Source organism: Eptesicus fuscus, chromosome 21, assembly GCF_027574615.1.
Source record: "Eptesicus fuscus isolate TK198812 chromosome 21, DD_ASM_mEF_20220401, whole genome shotgun sequence".
In the NCBI taxonomy this organism is placed as follows: domain Eukaryota; kingdom Metazoa; phylum Chordata; class Mammalia; order Chiroptera; family Vespertilionidae; genus Eptesicus; species Eptesicus fuscus.
The window spans coordinates 44,538,987-44,557,173 of NC_072493.1; the positions used below are offsets into that span (position 1 = coordinate 44,538,987).

At 46.1% G+C, this 18,187-nt stretch overlaps 1 protein-coding gene across 2 annotated transcripts; it reads left to right on the top strand.

Moving 5' to 3' along the window:
• The first annotated feature begins 291 nt into the window (after window positions 1-291).
• On the top strand, window positions 292-17,066 carry SIGLECL1 (SIGLEC family like 1). Of its 2 annotated transcripts, XM_028129428.2 has the most exons (6): window positions 292-655; window positions 12,278-12,407; window positions 13,603-13,872; window positions 13,992-14,097; window positions 15,192-15,333; window positions 16,319-17,066. In XM_028129428.2, exons 2-6 carry the CDS (start codon window positions 12,374-12,376, stop codon window positions 16,331-16,333), a joined length of 567 nt encoding a protein of 188 aa, XP_027985229.2. In that variant the 5' UTR covers window positions 292-655; window positions 12,278-12,373; the 3' UTR covers window positions 16,334-17,066. The 2 variants fall into 2 exon arrangements, with proteins under 2 accessions (XP_027985229.2, XP_027985230.2); XM_028129429.2 differs by lacking the exon at window positions 15,192-15,333.
• Window positions 17,067-18,187: the final 1,121 nt, after the last annotated feature.

The following is an 18,187-nucleotide window of genomic DNA, read 5'->3' on the forward strand; positions in this document are numbered from 1 at the left end:
TCACGGAAACCTGGGTAATGGCGCTCAGCAGTCTCTCTCTGGGTTCTCCCAGCATGCCTTGGGCGGGGAGCTGCCACCCGGCAGCCAATCAGCGGCTGCACGTGCTATTACTCCCAAGCCACAGGTGTGTGTGTCCATGAATGCAAATCTTCACCTGCCTCATTGATTGGCTGCGGGGTACTAGGGCATGCAGCCGCTGATTGGCTGCAGAGTAATAGCACGTGCAGCCGCTGATTGGCTGCCCGGTGGACGCTCCCCCGCGCAAGGCATGCCGGGAGGACCTAAAGAGAGACTGCTGAGCGCCATTACGCACGACAAACGCCTGGCCTGTTGCCTTTCCTGACCATCGTTGAAGGTGGGGCATGCGTTGGGACTGACCAAACCGGAAATCCCATGAAAGTAGGACTTGTCTGTCCGTCGGGCAGTCTGCCAGTCAGCCTGAGTGTGGGCAGCCAGGGCAGCTCTCTGGCCTAAGAGGCCCCCTCGAGCCTCCCGGTTGGACCAAGAGCAGTTCGGGCTCAGTCTGACGGGGGGCCTCCCTGAGAGCCGGCTGGTCAGGCCCCCAGGAGCCTGTCTCTGTGTCGCCAGCCCGCCACCACGCCGGCCACCGGGCCCAGCGGAGGGGCAGCCGAGCCGTCGGCCGGTTAATGACCAGGTTAGTGCTCTTTTGAGTCAACAGGTCATCATCCCCTTGCGAACCGGTTAATGGGATAAGCCACTCCCTCCACAGCCTGCGCTGTTCATCGGTTAATTAGACTCGCTTTGTTTATTTTTAAATATGTTTTTATTGATTCCAGAGAGTTAGGGAGAAGGAGAGAGAGATAGAAACAACTAGGATGAGAGAAAATCATTGATCCACTGCCTCCTGCACGCCCCACACTGGGTCTGGGGCAGGGGCATGTGTCCTGACCGGAAATCGAACTGTGACCTCCTGGTTCATAGGTTGATGCTCAGCCACTGAGCCTAGACTCCCTGTAAATCAGGCCCTTAGAAAGTTAATCCCCCTGTGAGGCACTCAGTCGTCAGTCACACCGTTATCTCACCTGCGCGATCCGGTTCGTCAGTTCCACTGCTAGACCCTGGTTTCCCTAGAACGTCAAAACCAGCCTTCCTGTCAGCCTAAGCAGGCCCGCCATCCCAAAGGCAGCCCTTCGCTTCGCAAGTCTGGAAAGCCTTAGTGTCACTTGCCCTCTGCCAAGGAAATGAAAATACAGACGACGCCCTAACCGGTTTGGCTCAGTGGATAGAGCGTCGGCCTGCGGACTCAAGGGTCTCAGGTTCGATTCCAGTCCAGGGCATGTACCTTGGTTTCGGGCACATACCCAGTAGGGGGTGTGCAGAAGGCAGCTGATCGATGTTTCTAACTCTCTATTCTCCCTTCCTCTCTGTAAAAAAAATCAATAAAATATATTTTTTTAAAAATTCAGACGGAAGTGTGTGTGCTGAGGACAAAGAATTCTCTGGAGGCCCTGGAACGGGAGAGGGAGGTAAAATTAGGGTAGTAGCGATGGGCAAAGGGAAGTGTATATTGGGGAAGAAAAAAAGAGGGCGCATGGGGCGTCGTCTCATGTATCTCTAAAGCCTGGGAGGGAAGCGCAAGAAGAAAGCAGAAGCTAAGAGCTAGGCTGATCATTACAGCTCAAGAAAACCCATTCGTACAGATAAGGAAACTAGAGGGGGGAATATTTGACCAGGCTTATTCAGTGATTTACTGGCAAAGCTGGGGCCAGGACTCAGAGAGGGCTCATTCCTACATCCAACATGCAATTTTATTTTCTTATTTATTTTCCTTTTTTCCATCACTGTTTACCCCTTCTATGTCCTCTCCCTCCTCTCCCACCTCTCCCACCCCAAAATCACCACACTGCTGTCCATGAGTTCTCTTTTTTGCTCAATCCCTCCACACACACACACCCCCATTACTTCCTTCCACCAGAGTTGTCTGCCTGCTCTCTATCTATGAGTACCTATTTTGCTTGGTGTAGAATTTAATGAACAAACAGAACTACCAAGCAGCATGCAGCTTTAAATCAGAGAAGGGGAAAGAAAGAGATTTGGCAGTGCAAAAAGGGAGCGAACGGTGGGTGTGATGGAGAGGTGTTTCATTACCTGGCATTCTGGGCAGTATCTTCTTTATATGAGAAAGAGACAGGAAATCTGTTTTGACATGGGGAGGTTAAGGGTCGGGGTGGAGTCCACTCAGAGGGATCCTGTGAAACATGCAGAAATACAGAAAAAATATCTCACCCAAGGAAATTTTTCCATTGATTTTTAGAGAGAGTGGAATGGAGGGAGGGAGGGAGGGAGAGAGAAACTCGATGTGAGGAATTGGTTGCCTCACACATGCCCGACTGGGCCAGGGGCGAACCTGCAACACAGGTACATGCCCTTGATTGGGAATCGAACTCAAGACCCTTCTGTGTGAGGGCCAACGCTCTAAACACTGAACTTCACTGGCCAGGGCATAATCCATATTTTAAATATGAGGAAACCGAGGCCTAAGGAGAGGTGAAACATCTTGCTTACTATTACAATTTTCCTTTAAGAAAAAGAGAAGCTAAACATTTGAGTTATTTTGTGAACTAACCTGATTTTTACATGTTACCCCCACAAAAAAAAAGTTGATTTTAAAATTTAAGGATTTAGTAGGCCTGATAAGACATGTATGGGTCAGATCCAACTTGGGTACCACCAGTTGCAGTCTCTGAAGCAGACCAACAGTGAGGGAAGTGACTTACCTAGCATCTCCCAGATGTGGGAGACAAAGATGAGGCCTTCTGACTTCTGGTTCACTTCCAGGAAGAATCGAGAACTCTATCCTGTGTATACTGTATGTCTTAACAGGTCATAGCTAAAAATGTCTTTAACTCACATTGCTGTGTGGTTTATAGCTCTTTCCTTACATATTTTACCAACCCTGTGAGGGCTAACTGATTTATTCCCATATTTTATTCATGAGGATTTGGATTCAGAGAAGAGAATGGACTTGACCATGCTTACACAGCAGTTTTTAAGGAAAATTTGTGTCATGGAAAGGACACTGCCTTTGGAGTCAGGGGTTGAGTCTGAAATCTGTCAACCTAATGGCTGCAAATGTTTGGGTCAGTCATGTACTTCTGGGTCTGTGCTCTCTTCTGTGAAGTCATAATAATGAAACCTATCTCATAGGGTTATTGAGAGGTTTCAGTGACATAAAATTTCCAAGTCTCTAGAGTTGTAAATGACAACAATATTTTCTCATTAGATGTTAACTGCAAAGTGGTTACCAGTTGTAGCAGCTGGTATTATAATTGATTCATAATAGCCAAGGAGTAGAAACAATCCAAAAGTCTGTCAGTTGATGAATGGGTCAGCAAAATATGGTATATCTACCCATACATGAAATATTTTTCAACCATAACAATAGAAGCACTGATACAACGTGAATGAACCTTGAAAACATTATGCTAAGTGAAAGAAGCCAGACACAAAAGACCACATACTGTATCATTTTATTTGTATAAAACACCCAGAATAGGCAAATACATAGATACATAAAAATAGATTAGTCGTTACCTAACACAAGGGGGTGGGGATGAGGCTTAGGGGAGATTAAGAGTGAATATTCGCCCTAGCTGGTTTGGCTCAGCGGACTGAGCATTGGCCTTCGGACTGAAGGGTCCCAGATTTGATTCTGGTCAAGGGCATGTACCTTGGTTGCAGGCTCAATCCCCAGCCCTGGTTGGGGCACATAAGGGAGGCAACCAATTGATCTCTCTCTTTCTCACATTGATGTTCCTCTCTCTGTCTCTCTCCTTCCCTCTCATTCTCTCTAAAAATCAGCAGAAAAATATCCTGGGGTGAGGATTAACAAAAACAAACAGAAACAGAGTGAATGTTCCTGGATACCAGGTTTTTGGGAGAGGGGGGTACATTCTTTATGACTGCTGTGTGAAACATGGGTCATGTAGAAGGCAAGAGTGGAAGCACAGAGACCATTTGGGAGGCTGCTTCAGGCAGCCGGATAAAGGTGATGGCTTGGCTCAGAGTGAAGATTTGAGACTACTTGTATTTGGAGTTAAACTGAGATTAGTTGGTGAATTAGATAGAGAGGTGAGGGAAAGAGAAGAATCAAAGATGACAAGTTTAGACAGTTATTATGTCTGTCTCCTCCACCAAACTTTGAGCCCTGTGAGAAAATCACTGTGACTCAGTCACTCTGACTATCCAGCACGCAACATAATATGTGTCCAATGAATATCACTGATGAAAGAAAAGTTTTGAACTGAGAGTTGTTTTACCTACAATTTTATAATCGATTTTAAAAATTGAGATGTAATTGACAAACCCTAACACTCACCCCTTTTAAGTGCACAATTAGGGAGTTTTCAGGATATTCACAAAGATGTACAACCATCACTGTTATCTAATTCCAGAATGAATGTGTTAAGCATGATGAACTCCTCAAGCTTTACAATTGCTGTGCCCTCTGCCTGCCATTTTCCTCCCCCAGTTTGCCATGGTTTTACTCCTTCTAGGTTTCAGCTGAAATGTCACTCCTCAAAGAGGTCTTTTCTGACCCGCCCTACCTGTTTAGTTACCCCATCCCATAACATCCCATAGCTATCCTATCATCCTGTGTTACTTTTCTTCATAGTACTTACAACTACCAAATTGTCTTCATTGTCAACCTGCTTATTGTCTAGCTTCTGTATTAGAATGAGGACAAGGAAGAATCATTCTTGTTTACTGCCATCTGTCATATAGAAGGAGCTCAAAAATGTTGTTTGACTGGAGGAATGAAAGAAAGAGGGCCAACACAAAGGAATGTGCTTTTTTTAAAAAAATGGAATTTATTGGGGTGACATTGATTCACAAACCATCCAGGTTTCAAGTGTACAACTCAATAAAACATCATCTGCGCACTGCATCATGCACCCATCGCCCAAAGTAAAGTCTCCTTCTGTCCCCATTCCTCCCATTTGCCCACCTCAAACTACTCCCCACCCCCCTCTCCTTCTGGCTACCACCAACTATTGTCTGTGTCTATGTGTTAATCCCTTCACCTTCTTTCATCCAGTCCCCCAACTCCCCTCGTCTCTGACAGCTGTCAGTCTGTTCCATGTATCTATGCCTCTGTTTCTATTTTGTTCATCAGTTTATTTTGTTCATTAGATTCCACATATTAGTGAGAGCATGTGGTTTCTGTCTTTCTCTGATTGGCTCATTTCACTTAGCATAATAATCTCCAGGTCCATCCATGCTGTCACAAAAGGTAAAAGTTCCTTATTTTTATGGCCTAGTAATGTTCCAGGTATAAATGTACCACAGGGTTGGTGCAGCCACTGTGGAAAACAGTGTGGCGTTACCTCAAAAAATTAAAAATGGAACTGCCTTTTGACCCAGTGATTCCCACTTCAGGAAATATAGCCTAAGAAACCCACAACACTAATTCAAAAGATATGCAATCCTATGTTCATTGCAGCATTATTTACAATAGCCAAGATCTGGAAACAGCCCAAAGTGCCCATCAGTGGATGAGTGGATAAAAAAGAAATGTGCCTCTTGAGAGAGACTCATTAGAGGGAACAAACCACTCTTTGAAGAAGAGAGCCTCTCTGCAGAGTGGCAGGAGCTGAGATCAGAGAGGAAAGGGGAAAGGGCCACATTGTGTGGAACTTCGGCTTTTACTCTGATGAGATGAGAGAGAGCACAGAGTTTTGGGCAGCGAAGGGGGGGGCATTTTTAGGGTGACTGCTATGTGGGGAATAGACTGCAGGGGACTCGGTAAAGCAGCAAGGCCAGTGAGAAGGTTATTGCAGCAACTGGGCCAGGATGGTGGCAGTGGAGGTGATTAGAAGTGGGGAGATTTTGAGAGCAGCACCAACAGGATTTTCTGTGGGACATGGAAGAAAAAAGACTAGTCAAAAAGAGGACCCCAAAGTTTTGGGTCTTCATTTCTTCCTGGACATCATTTTATTCAATTTAGAGGCATGTTTCTGAAATTTTAGGTGATTGATTTTTTTTTTTCTGAGATGAGTGTGTTTAAACTTTTCATACTCATTTCTACTTTTACTTGATTGCCTATTGGCCAGAGGATTGGGTAGATTATAAAATGTCTACTCTCTTGAAATCTGGGTTGGAGAAAGAGCTTGAGTTTTAAATCCATCATCACCTATTTTTGCTCAGTGACCCCAGGAAAATCATTTATTTCTCTGCGCTTCAGCTTCCTCCTCTATAAAAAGAAAATTACAAGACTTAATACCACAGGGTTTGAGGAAACAGACAAAGACCTCCCAAATGAGAACAAACAGGCTATTCATTCAGAGCTTGCTATGGCAAGAGGGTCAGCCCCCATCACTTGCATTTGACAAAGACTCAAAGGCAGGCCGGGCAGTGGGGAATCCTTACAGTGAAGAGGGGAAAAAAGAGAAAGAATTTTAGATAATGCTTGACTGGAGACTGTGCTCATGGGGAAGCTGGGGGTTAGCTAATTACAAGTAGGGCACCTCATGTGATTGATGGGGGAATATATTTGACTTTGGTTGGTTCTGAGCTGGAAGCAGGTAAAAAATAGGGAACCTGGTACTCATTGACCAAGTTCTGGCTGTTATGAGCCAATTGCTCTCTGCTTTGGCTTCTTGGACTGGTTGCTGCAAAATTGGATCAGAGTCATGTAAGTTGTATAGCTGAGGCTTGAAGGTCATACGTGGTCTGGCCGTTGTCTTTCTGTATATTCTATCTCTCAGGTTCTTGGGAGGAGTGTGAAATTGACAGACATATAGTAGACAACAAATGAATATTAGTTATAAAATACTTTTATTATAACCTAATTATGTAATTCTTTGTTTTTTTACTAATCCATCTTTATGAAAATAATTTGTTCACTCATAACACATAAATGCAAACTAATGTGTCAAACAGTACCAAGTGTATAGAATAAAAACTGAAAATCCTGCTCCATCTTTTCCATCATCTCTGCTCTCTCCATAGGTAAGTACTGGTGCTGGTTTATTATGATCTTTCTGTATCTTTGTTATATTCCCTTATGTATGTGCATATTTATGAATGTATTATGTATGAATATATAAATATGTATGAGTACATATATTTATGTATAATACATATATATGAAGCTTTCACATAAATGACCGTTGATTATATTTTCATTAAATATTATGAAATATTTCAGACATACGGAAAGGTGTAAAAACTGTGCAACAAGAGCATGTACCTACCACCCCAAATACATCTCCCACTCAAACCTAGAGTGAACTGCTACCTTGATTTTGCCATTTATCATTCTGTGCAGTAAGGACTTTAACCTAAGCCTGAAGAGAGGTCTGTCCTTTGCCCTTGGCTCCTGGGAGGTCATTTCTAAATCCTTAGAATATCATGCCTGATAGGAGTATCTGTTTGCCTGTGGGCCTTGCATCACACTGAATAGTCTAAAAATGTGATTAAGGGCAGGGCCTGGCCACACCAGATGGTTTCACAATGTGATTTAAACTGGGGTCTTTGGATCACCTGCCATCAGCTCAATTTCAAAAGGAGCTGGAGACTAGGATCAGCCACGGGGGCCATCAGCCGTGCCCACGAGACAGAGAGCTGATAAAAACTCTGGACATGAGGCTTGGGTGAGCTTCTCTGGTTGTCCTTCTCTGTGCACATCGTCACACATCATTCTCCATGACTCCATAGGGCAGTGATGGGCAACCTTTTGAGCTTGGTGTGTCAAACTTCGACAAAAAACTGAGCATAACTCGGGTAGTGTGTCACTTTGAGGAAAAAACATTATTTCGCAAATGTTTAATCCTCAGGAGCAGCAAATGTTTCATCCTCGGCATGCGGCCGCCTCAGCGGCCGCGTGTCATCAGAAATGGCTACGCGTGTCAGTGCTGACACACGTGTCATAGGTTCGCCATCACTGCCATAGGGAGAGGACAGCTGGAAGCTCTCAGGTTGGAGCTTTCCTGGACTCCACCCTCTGTGCTTCCCTTGGCAGATTTTTTTTTTTAATCCTCACCCGAGGATATTTTTCCATTGATTTTTAGACAGGGAAAGACAGAGAGAAATATCGATGTGAGAGAAATATCAATTGGTTGCCTCCAGCACGCACCCTGACCAGGGCCTGGGCTAGGGAGGAGCCTGCAACCGAGGTACATGCCCTTGACTGGAATGAAACCCAGGACCCTTCAGTCCACAGGTCAACACTGTATCCACTGAGCCAAACCAGCTAGGGCTTCCTTAACAGATTCCAATCCATATCCTCTGGTTGTAATAAACAGCGACCACAAGTATAACAGCTTTTGGTGAATTCTGTGGGTACTTTTAATGAATTATTGAACCTAAACATAGCCTTGGAGGCTTTAAAGCTTGAGGTCAGTATCAGAAATGAGGGTGGTTGTAGAAACCCCTGGAATCTGCAGCTGGGGTCTGAAGTGAGGGCATCTTGTTGGGCTGTTCCCTAACTTTGTAGTTGGCATCAGAGATTCTGGAGAACAAACCTGGCTCACTGAAACGTGGTTAGGGAAGAGGAAGGATGTGAGGTCAGGGGATATTGAACCTTTGATTCCTGAATGGTCCCGAGGCCACCCACAGGCATGGGAATACAACTGTTCTGCAATCAGTAACAGGAGGTGAAAGCTACCAATAGTTTCTATAAAATTATGGATCCAATCCCCAAGAAGCATGAGGAAATGCAGAATAACAGGAAAGGAGCTAAATACACAGACCCTTGGTTAATTTTATATATGACTAGAGGCCCGATGCACGAACTTCATGCAAGAGTAGGTCTTCCTTCCCCTGGCTGCTGGCACTGGCTTCCCTCGGGCCCCAGGCAGGCATCCGGGACCCAGGCTTCCCTAGCAGGCCTGGCTTCTCACAGAAGGACATCCAGTCTAATTAGCATATTATGCTTTTATTATTATAGAAGATAGCTAAAAGGAAAGTAAAGAAAAGGATTGGGGTGGATCCTGATACTGGGCCGGTCCCAGGTTCTATCCAGTTTGAGCTACAGCTGCTGGCCTCAGGGCTGCTACTAAAGGAAAATGTTATGTTGAAACAACAGATAGCAAAGGAAATTAGAGCAATTCATAAGAGAATGAAAATAGATGAAGGGGTATCAACAATAAAAATAAAGTTAAAAAAAAGAACTTCCTTACTAATTAAAAAAAAAAAGTCAACAGGAAGGAAATTTTTATAAATAGTCATTAAGAAATGGGATGAATGAAGTGAACATTGATGGAGTCAAAACAAAGTTCTCAATGCAGCACTCTCAGAGATTGGGTAGGCCAGCAGAAACCCCAGCATCAAGGCCCTTAGTCCAGTCTGCTCTATTTACCCTCATTTGGAGGGAATTTAAAAAGCCAAATTTAAGAAGTGATGTGACAATGTGAAAAAATGACATTTTTCTTTTTTTTAAAAAAATGTATTTATTGATTTCAGAGAGGAAGGGAGAGGGATAGAGAGATAGAAACATCAATGATGAGAGAGAATCATTGATCGGCTGCCTCCTGCATGCCCTCTACTGGTGATCGAGCCCACAACCCGGGCATGTGCCTTTGGCCGGAATTGAACCTGGGACCCTTCAGTCTGCAGGCGGGTGCTCTATCCATTGAGCCAAACCAGCTAGGGTGACATTTTTCCTTCTCTAAAAATCAAATTGCATGAGGTGGTAGTCTCATATAATCTAATCAAGATACAGATTGATGAGAGGGCCTGGGTTCCTTGGCGCACCCCCCACTGAGGGCTCAAAGCTGTATGCACATTAGTGTAAAGTGGTCATGAGAAGAGATATTCCTGGGACTCCTTACGGTGGGAGCTCCATGATTCTAAAATCTGTTGGTGAGTCCCAGTGGGAGTTACAGTTAGATTGGGATGACATGGGAATGCAGGCATTGGTGGGATTAGGGTGATTGAACAGCTATTATGTGAAGTCATTGTGTCTGCTCCTTTACCTGAATGTAAATAGATGCTGTGTCTGACTGGGACACATTTCCTAACCTAGCACTATAAAACAGGACATGGCAAATGAGAACCAATAAGATTTCCCAAGGCCACGCAGGTTATAATTTGAAAAATATAGGATATCTGACTGCGGGGGGGGGGGAAACATGTTAGAAGCTCAGTGTTTGGTTGGCTTATTTGGATGTTGGGAGACACATAGTCTATATCTGTTACTATTACTAGCCTCTCTTTATAAAACTAGCAGAAAGAAATCTTGGAGTCCTTTCTTATGGCAAAAGCCAATGAGCACCACTCAGTGGCAACCAATGGGATTTTTGGCCAGAAAATTTCCGTTACAGAGACAACTGGGTGGCTATTGGGCTTTAATTGAAACTGCCCCTATGACTGAAAAACATAAAAGAATACTGAAACCTGAAATACCCATGACATCTTGGGTAATCCTATATAATAAAACGCTAATATGCAAATTGTCCCCTTGACTGGGAGTTCAGCCAGGGGGTGGGGCCGGCTGGCTAACTGCCCACAGCCCCTCCCCCCAGCTAGCACCACCCCCAATTGGCCCATCCCTGATTGGCTCCCCCTCCCCAATCTGAGGCAGGGCTGGCCGGACCCCACCCGTGCACGAATTTGTGCACCGGGCCTATAGTCTATAATAATAAAAGCGTAATATGCTAATTAGACTGGACAGCCGAACAGCCTTCCAGATGTCCTTCCAAATGACCTTCTGGACAAGGCCAGGCTGCAAGGGCTGAGGCAAGCCACCACCACTGTGAGGGCCAAGCCCGTTGCACAAATTTCGTTCATTGAGCCTCTAGTGTTGAATAAATACACTAATAAGGAAGGCCATGCCCAGAGGAGTTCCATAATAAAATGAAGATGGTTTATAGAGGAACATTCTAGCAAGGGAATGTGAGGAGGTAGTCATCGTTTTCAGGAGCAGGTGGCCTCTTTGTCCTTAGGACCGACTCTGGAACCACCTGAGAGTCAGCCAGATCCTCTTGCCACTTGGGTGGTGCCAATGAATAGCTCTCAACTGACTAAAAGCTGTGGCAATTCCAAGGTGAATGACTTTCTTTGAGTGGGAAATATTAGTGGTGCTGTGCTGGTACATATTTAATGGCCTGATTTCCAAAGGGCAGGGGAAGCCCTGAAGTACAGTATTGCCCGTTTCCACTGTGTAAATACTCTCCCCATAGTCCATTTCTAGCTACCAACTATGATGTAGCGCTAGGAAGAGCATTATGTAGTATTTCCATCATACAGATATAATAAATGTATGCAACCTCAAGAACACAGATAACAGTAAAATGTATTAGAAAAATTGGAAGTAATTGGTTTTGAGTAATTATTACCTTTGTTCGTAATATAATTTGCTTACCCATAGGTTTATATAATTTAACTTTTAATAATGAATGTGTTTACAACCAGCCATGAGCATTCTTAAAAATTGAATAATCAGCAGTGAAATTTTAAAAAGGCATGGGGAATGTTGGAAAAGGCACAGAGGGAGATGAGGCATGGGTGCAGCCAAATTGTAGAGAACCTTATTTGTATAGCAAGGAAGTTTGGAACTTTTCCTATCATATTTCTTCTTCCAAAGGTCTACTAAATATGCCCCCTCCTCTCCATCCCTCACAGCCCATGCACCATCTCCAGAGTGTCATTCATTCCATACCACCACACCCGTCTCTTCCCTGGCTACCTAGGAAGTCGCTTCCCCTACAGGCTGACTCTCACATGGGCCCCAGTGGGATATTTGGAACATGCAGACCTGAGCCTGTCCCTCTATGGTACATGAGCCTCCCATGGATCTCTGTTAGCTTTTAGAGGGAACCCAAAGGATCTGGTAATAGAGTCCCTCCAAGGGGGCTGGGACTGGGAGTGAAAAACGAGGGGAAAGTGAAGAAAGGAGACCGGGCATGGGGCTTCACAGGGGGATTGGTGTGGCCTGCCCTGTCCCTAGATGTTCTTGAGCATTTCCCATGTAATTCCTGCTTCTCGGGGTAGACTGGCCTTCAGGAGGACCAAAGAGACAGAAACTCCTGGCTTGCCAAGAATACTTTCTGGCCCAGCCAGTATGGCTAAGTGGTTGAACATTGACCCTGGAACCAAGATGTCAGGGTTCTATTCCCGGTCAGGGCACATGCCTGCTTGTGGGCTCAACCCCTAGTAGAGGACATGCAAGAGGCAGTGGATTGATGATGTTTTTCTCTCATCAGTGTTTCTATCTCTCTATCCTTCTCCCTTCCTCTTTCTCTAAAAATCAATAAAAATATATATTTTTAAAAAGAATATTTTCTGCTCCCTGTATCCCCACATCTTCTTTCAGTTACTCATCCTCTCATCCCTTCTGGACCACACAGTTCTGAGGTCGGAGCTGGCTGCAGTAAAGGCCCTAGACTTCTTCTGTCCCTGAGAGCCACCAATGCTGCAGATGGTGGTGCCGCCCAAAGGTCTGGGTGAGTGATGGAGAGAAGTGACACTGGGGTGTTTGAGGAAGCTGAGGGCTCTGGGAGCACGAGGAAAGAGAACACGAGGGTGCAGGATATCAAATAACCAATCCGGATCAGACATCTGTGGGCCAGATTCTGGCGGGGCTGGTGGTGTCCAAGGCAAGTAGCAGATTGGGCCAGAGAGTGGAATGGGAGGTGAGGGTGGTCTGCAGAAAAGAGAGCACAAGGAGCTGTTTCAGATACCACTGGCACTCGCTGGGAGCTCATAGGGAGTCAGGCATTCCACAAGCTCACTTTCCCAGATGGAAAAAAGAAATAATCTAGAGAACAGCAGTGGAGGACATGGTACACATCACCCATAACCAGGCCTGCAAATTCCTCATCACCTCAAGTGACCAGATGAAAGACCAAGATCCAGGGTTATTGTTTAGGGGGAAATGACCCCTTTCCTCCAGTAACCTCAACCAACTCCAATGAAAAAGAACACAAAAACACTAAGGACCTCCCTAAGCCATGATATTCACCAGGTGGACAATATGTCCCACCTATTCTTTGTAGAGTGAGGCAGCGTCAGATGTTGTTATTCAAAAGATGTCACAGCAATCTTTGCCTTAGATGAATGCTCAAGCATTGTCCACTTGCGGTTGGGAAGAAGAAACTCTAGAAAGGTGTCTGTTTATTGAATGGGTAATGCTTGACTGCACACTGAGCTAGGAATACTGCAAACATTAGGGCATTCATCCCTGCAGCAATGATAATATGACACAGGTTCAGTGAGCATCCCTATTTTCCAGACTAGGAAAGAGCAAAGAGAGGGAAAGGGATTTGCCCCACAGCATCCAGCAGTAAGTGATGAAGGGAGAAATTGATCACAGATGGAGCTGGGAAGGGGTAGGACCCAACGGGAGAGTGGAGATGGGAGGAAGAGAGGGGAAATAGGGGCTGAGACTAGGAAGTCTAGCCTAGGGGGTAGATAGGGATTGTATGCAATGTAGATCCCCAGAAAATTCCAGTCTAGAAGGTTAAGCATTCAGGTTCAGGCCAGATGAGGAGAGAGGTCTGTGAGGCTCAACTCCTCTGGGCCTCCAGAAAGTCTTTCAAAGTTCCTTGTGACTCACGAATAAGGAGCAGGCTGGATCCTGGGGAAAGTGAAGAAGGGAAGTCAGGATGCTTGCCAATCCCTGACCCTCCCTCCCCACAGAACCTGCGGAGCTGGTCTCTTCCTCTTGCTCTTTGAAGAAGATGCTGCAGTGCAGCTGCTCCTTCCACGGGGTTCCCGCACCCTATGTGCGGTGGTGGTTGAAAGGTGATGTCATCGGAATAGACAACCCCCAGGTGACTTCTACCATCCTTGCCCCCTGGAGCAACACCACCATCAGCCTGACCGAGATGCCAGAAATGGGCACACACCTTCTCTGTGAGGGGAAGAACGAATATGGAAACCATGCTATGAATATCATACTGATGTCAAGTGAGGATGGGGAAGAGCGGGATGGGGATGGGCACTGGGGCCAGGGGAGGAAGCAGAGCTTTGGCTTCAATTTGAAGGTCACGGGGGAGAAGCCTTTCTCATATGTTGTCTACTTTCAGTAAAGAGTCCTTTGGCTACCCAGAGTTTCATCAACGGGCTCTTCCAGGGCCTTGTCTATGGAGTCATTGCAACTACACTGCTCTTTCTCTGCCTCACCCCATGCATGTGAGTACTGGAGTGAAAACCCATCAGCCAGCCTCTCCCAGAGCCTGCTCCTCAGCAGGCCTGGGTGCGGTGCTGGCACAGAGCAGGCAAAGACAGGAGCTCAGGGCCTGGCAAGGGAAATAGGCATCACACATGGTCACCAAAATCCAGGGCCACCAGGACTATTCTGAGTCACAAACAGGCCTGAGAGACAGGAGCTTTCAGCAAATCTCAGAGGAGAAGGCAAAGGAGGGAGTGGCATCCCTGGAGAAGACAGCAGAGCCCCCAAAGTACTGTCTATAGCGAATCGGGGGGCCAGAGCACTCACTGTTTGGTGGAAAGCGGTCTATGCAGACCCTAGGACATGTTTGAGGAATTCCCAGTGATATATGCTATGTTAGTTGCATTGAGAGTGACAGATAATGGCCAAAAGTGAAGGTGAAAAGGCCCTCTGTGTCAGTTCAGAAAGATTCTTGAAACTTGGCTAAACCTATTGGCTAGAAGCCTAGAGTGAGAAGAGCAGAGTTACCAGAGGTGAGGCCAGAGTTTGGCCCGGCGGGGGAGGGGGGGGAGGAGGGGAGTCTGGTCAGTCCAGACGTCTTGGGCTTAATCCTGAATTGGGAGCCATGGACGCAGGCTAAGTTGGGGAGAAAAGCATGAGCTTGGGGTGGAGCACAGACCAGAGAGGGAGAGTCAGGAGGCCTGGGGACTAAGCCAGGCTGAGCCAGGGCAAGTGATGAGGAGCAGCCAGAGACATGGGACTTGGCAGTGACCGGATATCCCAGGTGAGAATAAAGAGGAGCAGAGTGGCAGGGCCAACTGGTGAGCCGTTTTCAAAGAAGAGTCATCTAGACTTAAAAAAACAGCAACAGCCCTTTACGGTTTGCAAAGCCCTTTCATAGCTGACCTCATCTGAGCTCCACAGCCTGATAGACAAGGTGGCCCCCTTGTATGAAATATTAACTAAGTCCCAGAGAGTGGTCTGGCTCACCCTAGATAACACGACAAGATGGTAGTGTCATTGAGGCTCTAAACCAGAACTGCTAAGACCACAGACCATGTGGGGGTACTGGGGGGTGGAGAGCCAGAACTGATCCAGAGGGTCATTTCCTTAGAATGGGCCACATCAGAAAGACATTGTCAAAGATAATTGCAGTGATCAAGGCCGAAAGGAGCCCGTCAGAACCCAACATGGCTCTGAATCCTGAGGAACCAGAAAAATCCACAATCATGCCGTCTTCTGGGAGCAAGAGTGTGGTGGGTACCCATTGTGTCTGGAATCTAGTCTACCATAACAATGTAACAAGACCCACGAGGAGAGGCACATGCAGTGCTCAGGAATTGCCCTCCTCAGCCTATAGAATGTCTGATTGTCCTGGACTGTCACCTTACAGATGATGAACCTAGGCTCAGAGAGGGGAAAAAGGATGATATTAAGAAAAACACTTGAAGGGTAATAAGAATCAGCAATACACACACACACACACACACACACACACACACACACACACACACACACACACTCTGTGTCCCCATTGAGAAGAGGGTTGAGAAACCTCTAACAGCAGTTGTAGCATTAGAGTGAGGACCAAAGGGTTTGGTCTCTGAGTGGCAGTCTACATCAGCACAGGCTATAGATGTCACAGGCCCAAATCAGCCAAGGTGCTGGAGGACCAGACTAAGCCTGGGTTACTTCATTCACCCTGCACCCCATATCCTCAGTGGGGCTTGGAGGAAACAGTGCTTGAGAGAGCTGGGTCTCACTGTTACCATTGTTGATTCTCTAGGACCAGAAGTGCCCTGCTCTCCTTATACCCTGCACTGGGAACTGGTGTTCTTTTGTATAAACCACGCATCTGCAATACTTCACAATATTTCCTGCAGTCTTTTCTGATATCCATGTGGCAATTCGGGGATCTCAGAAGTGGGTCCACCCCAGGCTGGTGGGACAGGCACCCTCTCAGTAACAAGGCTGAGCTGGGGTTCTGGTTGCCCAGAGGAAGCGGGGACTGAACCTACCTGCAGAAGCAGGCAAAACTTGCCAAGGGAGTCTGGGAACAGTCTGGTGCTGTGAATGCATGGGGAGGACCAGCAGGAGAAGACACAGTTTCAGGCTCCCACCAGGGCAATGCCTGCCCCATACTGCCCCAAGTGCCCAAAGAGGGGACCGAATTCTGTCCTTTTAGGTTTGGGTACCTCATCTCTGAACCTGTTCCAACATCCTTCTTTCTTTGCTCTCCAGGACACATTATCCTAAACTTCCAGGAAAAAGCAAGATAATTTGGGGCTGACAAACCCTGGGAGAACTACATTCACACCTGGATTGGCCATTATCCCACGGAACTGTTAAAGCCTGGAAACCAGGAGCCTGTAACAAATCTGGACCCCCTGAGTCTCAGTTTACAAAGGCCTCTCAAGCCCCTACCCTGTCCTCACACTGGTTCTCCATCGAATAGGGTTACTCTTGGACCTGATCATAGAAGCTTTGAAAGCAAACTATGAACTGTTGTTTTAGCCAGAAGAAATATGCCCTGTCCTGGAATGGTGTCAAAGGAAGGAAAAATAAACATGAGACTATGAAATAGGTCCACCAAAAAAGTGCCTTTTGAGCCCCTACTGTGTGCTCAGGACTTGGAATATACATACAAGAGGACCAAGCTTTGAAACCATAATATATGGATTAAATCCCAACTTCAGTGCTTAGTGGTCATATGTCTCAGATAAGACCACCTTTGACCTTTTAACTTTTAACTTCAGTATCCTCACCTGAGGTGTACCTGGATGGAGAGTGAGTGAAAAGTGTCCAGAGATACAGGTGGAGAAAAGAGACAAACATGGGCCATGGATGCCAACATAAGGCAGTGGAGCTTTATCTGGTAGGACTTTATTCTGACTCACTCAGAATGTAAGTTCCATGAGAACAGGGATGTTGTCTTTTTTTTTCTCTACACTTAGAACAGTTTAAAATAAACTCTCACAGTAGTTTAATAGTTTAATAATTTAATAGTTTAATCATTGAATGAATGGATGGATGAGTGGATGAATTGTAAGCTGCTGGAAGATTTGAAGCAAACAAGCGGGGTGACCAGATAAGGTGAAGGCAAAGAACCCAATTAGGGGGTTATTGCAATATTTCTTGGCCAGGCTGAAAGGTGGGCATACAAGGAATGAGAATGGGGTTCTGGCATTAGAATGGACCATGGCTGTGAAGGGTTCCCCCTCAGCGTAGATGACAACCTTTCTGGCGCCAGAGGCTGGTGACTTGCAGCTGTTGAAAAAAGGGTCATCTCTTCCCTGGGGCAGTATTTGGGAGTCAATCCAGTGGTTCTTCACTCAGCACCAGTGAGATGGCCGTCTTGTACTCAAGGTAGATGCTTATACAAGTCCCCACATGTATGGGCACCTTTCCTGTGTGCAGCTCATACACTCCACAGATGAGGCAAACCAGCCAGACACTGACTTTGCCTCTGTGGGGCTCATGGTCTCCATGAGCTACATAGAGAATGAAGAAAGAAAGAAACATAAAATAACCTAAAATGACAAGTGCCAAGAAGAAGAAGGACAGAATACTATGAGCATGTGTAAGAGACCAGAGGAGGAACCTAGTGTGGATGAGAAAGTCAAAGAAAGTGACATTTCTGCTGAGACCTCTAAACTATTTGGAGCTAGTCAGAGGGAAGAGCAGATTCTGGGCTCTGAGATGGGAGAGGTTTGATGAGTTCAAGAACCCCAGGTCAGCAGTGGAGTGGGTGGGTCTATGCTGCTGCAGCTCAGACTGGGGGGTGAGCTGCCGAGGAGACAGACCTTTCAGGGCCTCGAGGTGAGAAGTTCAAGTTTTATCCTCTCTTGGGGAGAGGTATTGCCTCATGTGTTTTGTAATCCTGGAAAGAGGGCTCCTATTCATTAGGACTTCATCTCTGAGAATATTGTGTAACAGAAGTTTTAAGTCGAAGGTAGGATCCTTCATTATAGGTCTTAAGTTTGCTTCTATCAAAGAAACAAATCCTGTATCAGGGAGGAGTGGACAAGGATTGGGAGGGGGGGTGGTAGGTTTGAGGAAGGGGTGGAGGAGGAGAAAAAGGATGGGAACTGGGGTGGAAATAGGTCAGGC